At 45.4% G+C, this 14,882-nt stretch overlaps 1 protein-coding gene across 1 annotated transcript in view; it reads left to right on the top strand.

The window, feature by feature from the left end:
* tlcd2 (TLC domain containing 2) overlaps window positions 1–14,882 on the top strand; it is a 31,578-nt gene that overhangs the window by 1,437 nt on the left and 15,259 nt on the right. The window contains exon 3 of the mRNA XM_083636386.1: window positions 4,942–5,024. Coding sequence (XP_083492512.1) covers window positions 4,942–5,024 — 83 coding nt within the window. The remainder of the gene's footprint in view (window positions 1–4,941; window positions 5,025–14,882) is intronic.

Below are 14,882 nucleotides of genomic sequence, written 5' to 3' on the forward strand. Positions count from 1 at the left end.
TACAAAATTAGGCACTGCACTCTGTCGTGTACCCAGCAGCACACCCGCCAAGTTTGAAGTCGATCGGACGAACGGTTCTCGAGATACACCACTTTTTGTGTCGCCACTAGGTGGCGCTATGACTATGCGCGTGTCTGAATGGCATGAAATTCAGCACCACACTCCATCGGGTTCCCAGCAGCAAACCCGCCATTGTGTCGCCACTAGGTGGCGCTATGACTATGCGCGTGTCTGAATGGCATGAAATTCAGCACCACACTCCATCGGGTTCTCAGCAGCAAACCCGCCAAGTTTGAAGTCGATCGGACGAACGGTTCTGAAGATAAACCACATTTTTTGTTACCAGGAGGAGGCACTATGACTATGCGTCCAAAATTTGGTACCACACTCCATTGGGTTCCCAGCAGCGCACTCCCAGTAGGTGACACTATGACTATGCGCATGTCCACTGCACTCCATCAGGTCCCCCTAAGCGCACTCCCCGAGTTTGAAATCGATCCAACGAATGGTTACCACCCCCAGCTCCAGAGAGCTGTGTGTTGTGGGAGTGCTTTTTTCAACTCCGGTGGCGTGGTGCAAAATTGAACTCAAATGTATTAATATTGAATGTGTTGCATGTCCAAATTGCACCAAATTCGGCACAGGACATCATATGTTCACACACATAGAGACGGAATCGCCTTTATTAGATAATGTCCTTTTCTGAATGGCCTGATGTGAGGGGGTGTGTGCACGACCCAATGAGATGGAGAGTCAACCCACAACCACTTTTACTGGCCGAGTTACATTTTTAGGCTATGATTGATATAAAGTCATAGTACACAGAGAGTAAATTGTATAAAACTGCAACTTATTATAGTCTCTGAGAGGTAAATGAAAACAGTGAGGCAGAGATGGGGAATCAGAGATGCAGTGAGAGATTTCACCGTGGTGGACAATTTGTTTCACAGCACTGTGTCACACACTGTCATGCCAAATCTCCTCTGTGTCTTTCTAAATTGGTGCATGTGATGCAATTCACAGCCACATACTATACTTATCGTACACACACAGGTAGAATTTTCCAGCCCCTGTGACTTGCAAATAAATAATACTTGTCACACAGGCCTGTGTGTGTGTGTGTGTGTGTGTGTGTGTGTGTGTGTGTGTGTGTGTGTGTGTGTGTGTGTGTGTGTGTGTGTGTGTGTGTGTGTGTGTGTGTGTGTGTGTGTGTGTGTGTGTGTGACATGCAATAACAAAGGATGTAGCATGTGAACCCAGGACATCATGGTTGCATGATCAGCACCATAGACGACTAAGCCACCTGCACGCCCCCTCACTTTGACTTTTTTTTTTTTACTTGAGTGAGGTTCACATGTGCAGCAGATGACAAGATCTACAAGCTCACAGCATGTTTCACCAGCTACTATTTCCATAAACCAAGTGAGAAACTCCGATAAATGTCCTCATGGTCACTCAAACCTGAATGCACACTCTCTCCACCCCAGATTCTTAAAATAGCAACTCGCCCAGTTTTTATTACTTTTTTCCTCATTAATCCTCCCCAAGTGTTCTGGAGCAGCCAATGGCACGTGTGAGCCCCCCCCCCCCCCCCCCCCCCCCCCGTTAAAACGGCTAATTTATTGGACCTGTGCCAGGCAGCAAGGACCTCCCCTAGGATTCCCAGGATTGTTCACATTCTCCCTGGAAGCGTGGCGCTGCTGGCCGCTCTGGCAGAGTAGCCGTGGTGGTGGCTCGAGAAGATCAATGGGGGGCATTATGGTCGGTCCCAGGCACCAGGCCTAACCCCGTAACGCCCGGTCACGTGACTCCGCCCACGCGGGCAGCAGCCACTGTACGAGAGGTCAGTAGATTTATGCACGCTGCTGTCCGGCTGAGATGCCATCGGCAACAGAGAGCGGAGTCATCCTGCAGAACAACAAGCCCTCCCACCAATAGAGTGGTGTGATGCTGAGGCCACGGCCCGTGTAGAGAGGCCTTTCTGTGGACGAGACGCGTCCGTACAGCTGCTCGCTGTTGTTGTGTGATACCAGCCTGCACAACTTTGCATGCCGTAAATGAGTATCCACTTATTGAATGAAAGACCTTGTCCAGCTTGTCACAGTGGCTGCTTTGACGTGCATTGGCCATGCAGCTGGTAAGGTCTAATTCAGGTTAAGCTGTTTACATGAACCTTTTCCCCTTGATACCTTGCGATGGAGTCTCCCTGTTGCCATGAATAAACCAGTTGCAGAATTATTCTACCTGCGGTGTCGCGTCTGCAGATAAAATGGTCTGCTAGCTAAGACAATGTGGAAAAGGATGCCAACTGCCCTCCTTGGCTGAAGAATAGATTACTTCTTAGAAGAAAGAAGACCTGCTGTATGGTATTTTTTAGTTGGCAGCGAAATGTGCACCTGGTGGAAACCAAACAGCAAAAAAGGAGGAAGATGTTTACATGCCAAAGTAACCTGTTTCATGTGGCAGGCGGCCAGGTTTCTCATAATCGGAGTATGAATATGAGTTTCTCTGACTGAGTTATGAATCATTTATCATTCCAGGGGATCTTGAGTGGAAGAATCAAATGTTGATCATCAGAGATAACTTTGAAACATCTCATTCACAAGAAATCCACCTTTATCTTTCTGAGAGCGTCCCCGTCAGGCTTTGGCTGTGGTGGGCCAGTGTAAAAGGCAAGCTTGTGTCTTGTTCTCAGTGTGGACGTCCGCTGCACAGAGCCTGGCCTTCAGGCTGGCATCCAATAGAGCACCGCAGGGATGATGTATTTTTGTAGGCTTTATCCAGAAATCGCCCCCATTTGGTTCTTCAGTGGAAAAGTCTATGGGGTTTTAGAATGGGGATGTCACTAAAATGCATAAAATAAGGTCTGTGGTTAACAAAAGTTTATGGAAACGCGAATTTGGGTTCAGCATGATACTCTTCACAAACGTGAATAACTTTTATGCCTTTTGAAGCATTTTATAAAAATCGCGTTAAATTCACGTTCCAAACGTCATAAAAGTTATTCACGTTTGTGAAGATGATCATGCTGAACCCAGATTCGCGTTCCCATAAACCTTTGTTAACCACAGACCTTATTTTATGCATTTAAGCGAAACCCCCATGTTAAATCCCATAGACTTTTCCACTGAAGAATCCCGGAAGTATACTTCCGGACTCATTCCTGCGGCTCTCTATTTGCCCTGAAGTGACACTGTACCTTCACAGAGCCGGGCCTTCAGGCTGGCATCCCATTTGCCCTGAAGTGACACTGTACCTTCATGCATTCCTGTTGCTACAGTTTCATCTGCTCCAAACCACTTGCATTAATAGTGCCGCAGCAATGAGTCCTAAAACCCGGAAGGTAGCAAGCATCGCCGGAAGTCAAAATTGGATGGGATTTTTGTAATAAGGTCTGTGGTTAACAAAAGTTTATGAAACTGCGACCTTTAGTGTTCAGCAAGATAATCTTCACAAATTAACACCATTTGTATGATTATTGAAGCGTTTTCTGAAAATCGACCGTTTCTGGCGATCGCACTTTGAAAACCATAAAAGTGGTGTGAATATTATCTTACTGAATACAAAGATCACAGTTTCATAAACCTTTTGTTAAGCACAGACCTTATTTCAGACATCTAACCATACGAAAATCCCATTGACTGCCAGACGAGGGAACCAAGCGCGATACTTACGTCCAGGTTGGCCTGCAAAAATACGTCTGGGCAACGTGCTTGACTTTTAAATGGATAGGTTTGTTAGATTAGAATGTAATCCATGAACCATTTTAGATTTAAAGCATAACATATTTTCGTTGAACTATGAAGCTTTTGCAAAAGAACAAAAACATTTTATTTTTATTTTCCTGAAAACTTTTTGCGGGCCCCCTTGTAAAGTGCCACGGACCCCTGGGGGTCCCCGGACCCCCATTTGAGAACCACTGGCATAGAAACAGAGTGAATCCCAGCCTGGTCGAAGCCCCGAGCACGCCTCCATTCCGCTATCCCTATCTTCAACGCTTCATGATTTCTCCGGTGTTCTGAACAGCCGTCTCCATGGAGACGTCTGTTGGGGGCGGGGGATATAAATAGCCCCTCTCCATGCCACATCTTGGTTGCCATCCTCGTCGTCATGGAAGCGGGGTCCCACTGCCACACTTGATATACTCGAGGCTGCTCGTATCGGGAACATGCCCTCATGTTTTGATTCATTAGCTAATTGCCAAAGATAATAGAGAGCCGCAGGGATGACGTATTTTTGTAGGCTGAATGCGGAAGTCCCGAACTTCCTGGTTCTTCACTGTTTCTGTCTATGGGATTTTTGAATGGGTTTTTGGCGCGATGCTTCAAATAATGTCTGTGGGCAACGCAAGTTTAATCAAACACGAACCAGTGTTCAGCGGGATAATCTTCACACATGAGGACCACTTGCATGAGTTTTGTAGCGTAAATGCGAGCCGTAGAAGTAAAAAGCTCGAGCTAAGCTAATCCTGAACTACACACTGTCGCATAGGCTTCCCCGTCACGTCAGCACTCAACCTGGACTGTTGTTGATGTGTGCACTGATTACCCCGGGCTGAACCAGGTGAGGGAAAGAGAATTTCCGTGTTCGTCCTTGAAGTGGTGACGTTATTGACGTATATATCCCCATCGACTCAACAGTGTAGTCTCATTTAGCCATTTGCTAGCTAGCCACCCTTTTAACGGCACGTAAAAGCTTCAAAACTCATAAAAGTGGTCTTCATGTGTGAAGATGATGTTACTAAACACTGGTTCGCGTTTGATTAAGCCAGCGTTGCCCAGAGAGATTATTAGAAGCATTGCGCCAAAAACCCATTCAAAACTCCCATAGGCGAAAACTGTGAAGAACCAGGGCTGTTAGCATCGATGATTTCCGGACTCGTTACTGCGGCTCTCTATGGCTTCTAGGCTGACTTGTCTAAACAGTCTCGTCTCTTCACAGGTTACTTCATCTATGACTTCTTTGACATGGTGGTGCACCAGAAGCTGACTCAGTCCTGGGAGCTTCTCTTCCATCACATAGTGGTGAGTCCCCTCCAGAATCCCAGGAGTCTTCAGGGTTCAAAACAGACGTTGGGCCCTGAAGCTCTGGTCGAACATCTGATAAATTGTCATTACCTTCATCATATGAGTGACAGAAGAGTATCTAAACCTTTCCATCTGTGTAAGAGAAGTCATGGCCCCCAGTCTCCAAGCTGCACCACAGACTAACACGCCCAAGTGCCTATAAGCGCAATGTTGTCAACTGCTTTGACAAATCCCACAGCACCTGTCAGAAGCACACACAAAGCCTTCCTTGAAAGACGAAATACCGGTTTCTCTTGTCTAGCTACAAGGAACAAAGAGACAACAGTTCCAGTATGATAGTCCCCCCACCCCTCCTTCAAGCATCTTGCACCACTCCACCCCACCCCGCTCCCTCAGGCACTCGTCATCCACCACGGCCATTTCTAGCAGCTAGCCTTCCCATCACAGCCAGACATCTTCATGACACCCAGTGGCCCTCAAGTGTCTGAACTTGGAGGTGGAGATGTACAGTACGTTGTTTCTCACTGGGTTTTCTTTGGGAAATGGCCGATTGCGCCCGTCGTTTTTACGGCGTGGCCACAGACTGTGTGTGTGCGTGCGCGTGCGTCACCCTTTCAATGTGTAGAAATATTTGCATGTGGCATATGTTTAGTGACTTTATCCACTTCAAAGTCCCCACCTCAGTTATGAGAGAGAGAGAGAGAGAGAGAAAGAGAGATTAGATAGCCGAGGCCCCTCTTGATTCTGAGGCGCTTGTTGTTGTTCTCTCCTTCCCTTCCTCGGGAGCTCAGTGACTGACCAGGTGGCTGCAGAGTGTCAACAGACTGAGGGGGGACTGGTGGGACGTCCACCTTCCCTCTCAGTCACATGGCTCTTTGTGCTCTCATCAGCGCTCTCACTCTCTCTCAACCCCTCTCTCTCTCTCACTCTCTCGCTTCAAGCTCCATTTTTCATACTCTCTTTCCCTCCCTCTCCTTCTCTATGGTACTCTCATCAAGCATTTCTTTCATTCTTTTCTGTCGTGTTCACTCTCACCCCCTCCTCCTCCTCCAATGTACCTTTCTTCTTGGCTGGTTTCACTTCACTCTTGTCCTCATCCGTCCCTCTTCCTTTGTTTTTCTCACTTTTGTCTTTCTCTCGCCCAGGGATCGGGGCGTAATGCTAAATGAGGATATTGTATTGGTGGATCATGAAGGGTTATAAACCACGAGACTCAAGACTTGGTTGCAGAGGCGGACTGGCCATACAGAAAGAGACGGGGGTTGATCATAAGTTCATCTCCACCCCGTTCACAGCCCACGAGGCCATCTTTCTCTCCCCCTTTGCATCTTTGTCTCCTTTCCCTGGAGAGTTGACAATGACAGACCAAACAACACACAGGCTGTGAGGTAAAAACAAAGAGAAAGTCCTTGACGCAGCCAATTGCCACAAAGTATTTATTTTTGCTAGCACTAGAACTGAATGTGTTAAATCTGCAAACATTCAACGTGCAGCACCATAGTCCGCTCAGTGTTTTAGCTGTTACGCTAGCTGCTTTCAGTGTGCTGTCGGGAATATCGAGTATGGGTTGAGTGCACATCAACGACCTTACAAGGTGGTAAATACACCTGGGAAAGTCTGGATTTCCTATTCTACCCGAGTGACCGAGATGTGAGGCTCAGGGAGCGTCCTGACCGCCGTGTCAACAATGGATGCTTCAGGTGATATTTCTTTTTATGGGCTGCACTTAATGCCACCAGCCATGAGCCGTATAAACCACCGCTTACGGCCGATCGGGACTTTGTGGACCAGTTGACTGGATGTTGTCTGTTGGGCAGGAAAGTGGTTTCTCCTTAAAGCCAAGTGTAAAAATAAATCTGACAGAGCAGCAGAATGGTGCAGTAGTGGCTTGACCCAATGCGTATGCATGTGCGCACACACACACACACACATATATACACACACACACACACACACACACACACACACACACACACACACACACACACACTAATGCAAATCTAAAGTATTTAAAGTACAAATGAGTAAGTCAGTCATCTTGGTCGTAGTTTTAAAAATTCAGCTTTAGCTAATTCAGCTAATTTATAGAACTGAGCATATTTGGGGATTGACATTTCATGACCGTAATTCACTGGTTCTCACATGTTCACTGCTGCATGGCCTGCATGGCCGTCTTGGACCAAGCCAACCAAGCTGTGATTGACGTTTCTGTTAATAAGTATCTTCTGATCGATGGAGCTGCCTAATGGTTTGCCACCAGTAATACTATACGTCTGACTGGTTGTGCTGCTGACTACAGGCTGTTGGGACTTGCATACCCAAAATACCTGGCCACCAAAGTGACCTGACCGAGCTACAGTGGGATCGGCTGTGAAAACACGGGCGTATCAAAATTAGCTTCCTTGCTGTGCCTTTGAGAAATGCATCTAGTTTTTATATCTTATCTGTGTTTTTCAGCCCTACCTATCTCTGTTTAGTCTTTTGTTACCTTTGAATTATTACCAAAAGCTATATACATTTCTTTCTCTCTCCCGTCCGTCTTCTGCTCGTATCCTCTCTGCTGCCCCCTACTGACCTTACTGTCCCCTCTGTTACGCACGTTCTCTCTGGTCTTCTCTTGTCTCTTCCTCTCTCTCTCTTTGTTGTATTCTAGTGAAAGCGGTTCCCCTGGTATGCAAGCTCCTTAAGCTATAGCAAAACAGCATGTAGTGTAAGACGAGGGTGTTGTTGATCCCTGTTGTCACGAGACTGGGAGTCAAAGTCAAACATTCCATGGAGAAAGTTATTTTTTCCCCCTCTTAACTCACTCAAGTGGAGATTCCGGCTTCTAATTTGTGTCTGAGAAGTATCTGCCACAGTCACACATGACGGGTCAGGAGCATCACCATCATCGCCCATAATCTCTTGCTTCCTTTATGAAACAAGAAGGTGCCTCCTTCTTTGTTCCCGGATCTTTCTCCCCAATTGTACTTGACCTCCCCCTGCTGTCTTGTCGGTCCACTCCACCCCTTCTAGAGCCGTAGAGTAGCGCATGCTTCCTCCGATACATGTGCAGTCGCCAGCCGCTTCTTTTCGCCTGACAGCGAGGAGTTTCAATGGCAGGACGTAGCGCGTGGGAGGATCACACTATTCCGCCCAGTTCCCCTCCCCGCGAACAGCTGCCCCCGACCGACCAGAGGAGGCGCTAGTGCAGACACCAGGACACATATCCCACCCGCAGACAATTGTGTCTGTAGGAACGTCTGACCAAGCCGGAGGTACCTCTGCCGGGAATTGAACCCGGGTCTTCACAGTGGTAGTAGGCTACAAGTGCGTTTCCCTCTACACTACCCAGATGCCCCAGGGTGCCTCCTTCTTCTGAGGAGATTAAATATACATGGACCTACTCTATGTATTGTCTCATAAATCTACAGTGAGAAGGGCTTTTAAAAAGTCTGGGAATGTTAACCATAAAAGCGCAGCCCGTCAAGTCGTTTGCAGAGTTGGGGAAAGTACTAGAGTGGAATAACTTTCGGCGCTTTTGCCAGTGTGTCAGCTATAAGGCCAGAGGAACTGCAATACATGTGGTCCATATGAAACTATGGAGTTGTTTTCCATTGCACATCCTTGTAAAAAAAAAAAAAAGCCCTCATGCCCGGCATGTGGAGTCTGCCACAGCTTCAATTGCCCATGACGCTCGCAAATATAGTCCGTTTGTTCTTATACAGTATGAGCCACAGGAGGATTGATTGACTTTATTCGATACTTAACAACATATATTTAAATATGTTATAATATAAATATTTACAAACATATTTAAATATGTTTTAAAGGAGGCTTTACAGTAAAGTGATGCCATTTCCTGCACTTGCCAGACTGTTCTAGCTCTTCTACTCTTTGCCTTTTACCCTCTTAGTCATTATCACATTACTGCTGATTATTTATCCAAAACCTCATTGTGTAAATATTTTTAGTCAGGGAAGGAAACCCTGTCTTTGGATTTTATTTTGATCATCATAACACTCTTGTTTTAATAAAAAATTGCTTGTGACATCTCATATGTGTCTTTGACTTGACAACTGAACATTTAGCCCACTTTAGTAGGAACTACCAAGATATATATTGTGTGTCGCCATTCAGCCTAAAAAATACTGATATATGATTTTCGGTCCATATCGCCCAGCCCAACTTTTCTACGAAGAAAGAAAGCATGAGAATAGCAGCATGTCTGAAGTTCTCCATTGAGATGTTCATTGATATTGCACAGCGGAAATAACAAACAAGTCACTTGACTATAGTCGACTCCTCTCAGATGGGGTTGAAGATTTGCAGCATGCTTGCTATTTCCCTCCATAAATGCCTGCCATCCCCCTCTCATTAGGTAGAATTGAATTAGCTTATTCGAGTAGAGGCCAGGCTGGAGGACAGGTGCCTCACCACTTCATCAGCTTATTGAAGGAGGCACAGGCCCGGCGCTAGGGGCGGGCCTGACCGGGCCGGGCCCCCCCATTCAACAAACTGGCCCCCCCATTCCAAAAAAAAAAAAAAAAGATTTTTTTTTTTTTTTTTTTTTTTTTTGCTAAACGTTTTTCCGTTTTTCTGTTTTAAAGTTTAACATGGAATCTGGCTGTCATTAGGCATTGATTAACTGAATGCTATTGCTAACTGTTACTTTGAACATCCATTTGCAATGATTCTGGCTGGATATTAACTATTGTAAATTTGTCACAATGAATGCAATTTGTGCACAATGTGTAAATACACTTAATATTAATTGTTTAGGCCTAATTATTTGTAAAGTCACAACACATTAGAGATGTGTGTAGTTCTTCACAGATTTAGCCTCTTCATTTTGCTCTCAAATGCACCAGGTTGACGAATTTTACTTTAAAATGTACAAAATCTTCTTCCGGGGGAGAATCCCCCCGGACCCCCCTTGGGTAGCTTGGCCCCCCCAAGCTAGTGGCAGGCCCCCTCTGTAACTTGGGTCTGGAGCCGGGCCTGAGGAGGCATGCTGTTTCTAATCACATCTGCTCTGCTCTGCTCTCTCTGTCTGAGCTGTTAGCTAACATCAAGCTTTATGATCCTCTCCAACACACAGTTCTTTATATTGTTTGCTTAGTTGGATAGCACTCAATTAAGAATTCATTTTGAGATCAGCGTCCAATGCATGAATATTTGTTTCAAATAAATGCACAAAACTATGACGGACACAATTGATGCATCTCACCACTGCACTTTAAAAAATTATAATACCGTAATCGCTAATTATTCGTCTCTGTATGTTGGAATGACATGAAATTTGTGGCACATATCCAACTATTTTTGCCAACAAGGTCCATCAGTTCACACTGTAGTGGATTTTCCATGGTTTGGGGGCTTCTTGAAAAACCTTTGCCCAAAGGCTTTTTCATCTTTTGCACAATCAACTATACTCAACATCAGTTGGAATGAGGACCAGCTCTCTCTGAGTTTAAATAAAGGAAATAAAGCTTAAATTTGTGGGGTTGATAGAAATTATGATCAACTGACCATTCTCTTACTTATTTCAAACAATTTTAAAGCAACAAGATTAAATAAAATCTAGCTGCAAGCAAAAGTAATTGCCCATTAAGCCAAGTCAAGTTTATTTGTATAGCCCTAATTCAATATGTCTAAGTCAATCTAGCTGACACAACAATAACAATTACAGTAGTAGTAATAACAACATGATTGAACAACCATATGGTAGAGAGAGAAAGGGGGAGGGAAGGGAATGTGGGAGAGGAGAGAGCAGGGAAAGGGAGGAGATGGGGAGGGAACAGGGGAACGTGGGGGAGGAGAGCAGGGAAAGGGAGGAGATGGGGAGGGAACAGGGGAACGTGGGGGAGGAGAGAGCAGGGTTGTAGCCATATCCCCTGGAAATTCCCTTGAGTGCTGTCGGCATTATTGTCGCCTTTCCCAATTCGACTTCGGCAACATTTTTCCCACTTGAAGGGCCATAAAGCAGCTGGAACTCCTCTCACTTTCCCCGGGGTGTGACAGTTGATATCTGCGGCAGCCGATGTGGGAGGAGCCCCAAGATGCCTCACGTACCGCACGTAGAATGTCACTTTCTCAGGAGCATCAGAGACATGCCAGCTCGGCCTCGCACCTTGCAGCGAGAGAAGGGGGCCATATTTGGCTGTGGGTTATTATGTGTCACTAAGGTGTGACACCTAGAATGACAAGTCTGCCGATGCGTCATGTGTTGATGTGCTGCATGTTCGACTCTGTAGAACCTGATTATCCTGCCCCCATAATCCTGTCTGTCTGTCCCTTCCTTCCTTCCTCCATATCTGTTTCTTTTTTCCTTGTTGGAGCATCTCCTGCCACTGGCTTCTTGCTCTCTCATCATGAGCAGCAGTCTACAGCAATATGGCAGTACTGCACACAGCCACCAGGACGATGTGTGAGAGTAGACTTTCATGAAAGTTTTATAAGCGGCCTTGATATCTCCTTTGGTCAGCTGGATTCGCTGCTCTATATAATGTTTTGATTTGTTTAACACTTTTTTTGGGTCACTGCATAATTGAATTTTTGTTATTTCATAGTTTTGATTCTAAAAAAATATATATACTTTTGACTGGTAGTGTACTTCTCCCAGTGGTTAACTTTGTGTTGCATTTCACATAAACACGCAGTGTTTCCCCTATATGCTTTCAGCAGCGGTGCACTGCTGAAATATGGCCACCGCTGCTATAGATTTTTTCTTTAGAAACTATTCTTTTTCATAACCAGTCAATTCACACACCTGTGAGTAAAGCATATACCGGTAAACAAGAAACTTTGTGCTTCATCGCTTACCCGATGTCAGCACAATGCATAGGTGTAGGAAGGAAGCATAGGGCACAGGGGAATATTAAAATGTGGTTAAAATGTCCCCCTCAAAAAATAAAGCGCTACATTCTGTTATTTACCGCCACAATGAAAAACGAACTACTGGACTGTTACTTTGAAAAGGTAGTTTTTTTTATGTATGTTTAATTAAAATGGGGGGAAATAATATTGTGAAATGCCATGATATTTTGCTAGATACTGTACCATACTGAAATCTCATACCATTACATCCCTATTGCCTAATGAAATGTAATTGACTGGCTGTCCTACTAGACAGGACAGGACTAGGCACTAGGCAGGGCGCGCTTTGCAAGCGAAATAAAGACAACTGTGCTTCACCACCGCTCCTACAACTCTTCTAGGGGAGACACTGACACGATCAAGCAGTTTTGATTTAAAAATAATAATAGTAATGTAGAACATGGTGTGTAAGCCTTGTGTTTTTTGTTCTCTTCAGTCTTAACTAAACAGCGAGTGTCTCTTGGTATTCCACAGCAGTAGTTGAATTAGCATGTACACATTGTACAGTGTGTTTTTGCCAGACAGTCCACAGACATTTCCAGCCATCCACGAGCCGTGGACTCTGCCGCGCCTCCTCTCTGGCCCCAGAGCCACACTGTGCTTTGACAAACCACATGGAACGAGTTTCTTTTGTATCTCCAGTGTGTTATCTACATCATGGTCGCTCTTTGCTGCTCCAGCCTCCATTGTTTCAGCTGCAATGTTATACAACAAGTGAGAAAGCTGCAGTTCCACCTACCTACCTACTGAGGAGAGGGAGGGGCATGGAAAAGGAAAGGGGACCAGGAGCACATTCCCTTCTTTGGCGGGAAAATAACTGTGTGTGTGTGTGTGTGTGTGTGTGTGTGTGTGTGTGTGTGTGTGTGTGTGTGTGTGTGCGTGCCCGCGGTCTCATCTCTTTGGAGGGGAACCCTCTGGGTCCCCCCATTCAGTGTGTATTTCCAGACATGAGGACAGACATCTGGTCTCCACATGAACCTTGGGTTCCCTCAATTCTCTCTCTCTCGCTCACACTCACACACACACACACACTTGTACGGCTATCTTAGTGAGGACATTCATTGACATAATGCATTCCCTACCTCCTAACCTTAATTCTAACCTAACCCTTAAAACCAAGTCTTAACATTCAAACAGCCTTTTGAAGGTGTGTGTGTGTGTGTGAGAAAGTGAGGATCGGCCAAAATGTCCCCACTTTCCTCAAATGTCCTCACTTCCCAGGTATAATACTCAAATTGGTTCTCACTAAGATAGCTGTATAAGAACACACACACACACACACACACACACACACACCAACCTCTGTCCTGCTGCGAGGGGTTCTGCACCCCTCAGATCATCTCTGCTGCGCCCCCCCCCCCCCCCCAGTCCATATATCACACACGCTGCCTTGTTCTCCACCCCCATATCCCCTATCGTCTCAAAACATCTCCCCCTCCCCCTCGTCCTCCCACTCTCCGCAGCATGTCCCGCCCCCTCACATGGCCACCGACCAATGAGTCTCCACGCTCCACTAGTATTATTTCATGTTTTTGTGGCTTTCTGTCACATGCAGTCTGATATGGAGGAATTTCCTCGCTCCTTGTTTTCGTGGCTGTAAACAGCTCACACCCAATCTCTCGCAACGGCAACATCCACAATCCACATATTGATGAATCAGCTTCTTGTCTGTTCATTTATCAACCACAAAATAATGCTGCTGCAAACTGCAAAGCACTGGAAAGTGCAAGCAGTCAAAGTGTTCATAAACACTGGAGTCGATTATAAGCCTATGGATTGCTGTGAACTTTGAGGAAATGTGCTATATTTCAGGGGAACATTATTGTCCCATTATATAGAAAAATAATGTATTACCAAGTGTGCATAAGCCATAGATAAAGCCATTTATTTTCAGTGTTCAATATTGTTTTTTTTACTGTCTGCATAACAAGTGTTCTCCCTCACTCAATTATTTTTCTTACAGTGTTTTGGCTAAATTGGGAACCTTGTTTTCTACTTTTTTTTCCCCCGTTTACATAACGCACATCACATCACTTTGACTGTAAAGGCTGGTTTACACTTCCCTTCGTTCTCTACGTCATCCCTCAGCGTATCGGCTATAGACAACACACAGGCTCAAGCTGTTTTTGACGGATACAAAATCTGATAGTCGTATTACTAGACCAGTAACGCTATTACTTTCCCAGTAACTAGTAATGAAAGGGCTTATAATTTCCAAAACAATTATATTACAGTTACTAATCCAAGTAACTTCAAGTTACTGCATTACTTTCACCAGCACTGGCACAGCACTAAAACAAAGTGTGGACTGTGGAGATACAGTAGGTCTGCATATGCGAGACTACTATGTTGCCAGAACGCAATTATTATTTTTGTCCCAGGTAGGCAAGGAGCTGGCTAATGTTAGTCACTTTTCAGAAAGGGGCGATAACGAAAGTAATATAGTAAGGTAACTTGTAACATAATTCATTACTTTTGATAACGAGTAATAAGTAAAGTAATGTCATTACTTTTTAAGGAGTATTAAGTCACTTATTACATTTAATGAGTAACTTGCCCAACACTGAGGTAGACACAAGCAAGTTTGCACACACACACACACACACACGCCCACACACACACACACACACACACACACACACACACACGCCATGCCTTCCAAAGAGTTGGCGCTTGTGTGCCGGTTGGCATGACAACCAGGAATGCTGTTGAGAGGCGTCCATCCTTCAGCATGTTAGCAACAGGCAGAGAGGCTGAGACTGTTGCTGCTCAGCACTGTCGAGCAAAGGTGGGCCTGTTTGTTCTCCCGTGGGTGCCCCACCCAGCGGCTACGACTCGGGGGAGAAGAAAGACAGAAGGAGAAACTTGGCTGCGGTCCAGCTGCTTGGCTCTGGAAATGCCACAGTGTTTACAGTGTGTGATGGCTAAAGCAGCGTTGTAGGCTGTGTGTGATGCTGCGTGCTATGAGAGTACAGTGTGGAAAAGACCATCTGAACT

The sequence above is a fragment of the Poromitra crassiceps genome (genome assembly GCF_964638095.1).
Source record: "Poromitra crassiceps genome assembly, chromosome: 5".
Classification (NCBI taxonomy): Eukaryota; Metazoa; Chordata; class Actinopteri; order Beryciformes; family Melamphaidae; genus Poromitra; species Poromitra crassiceps.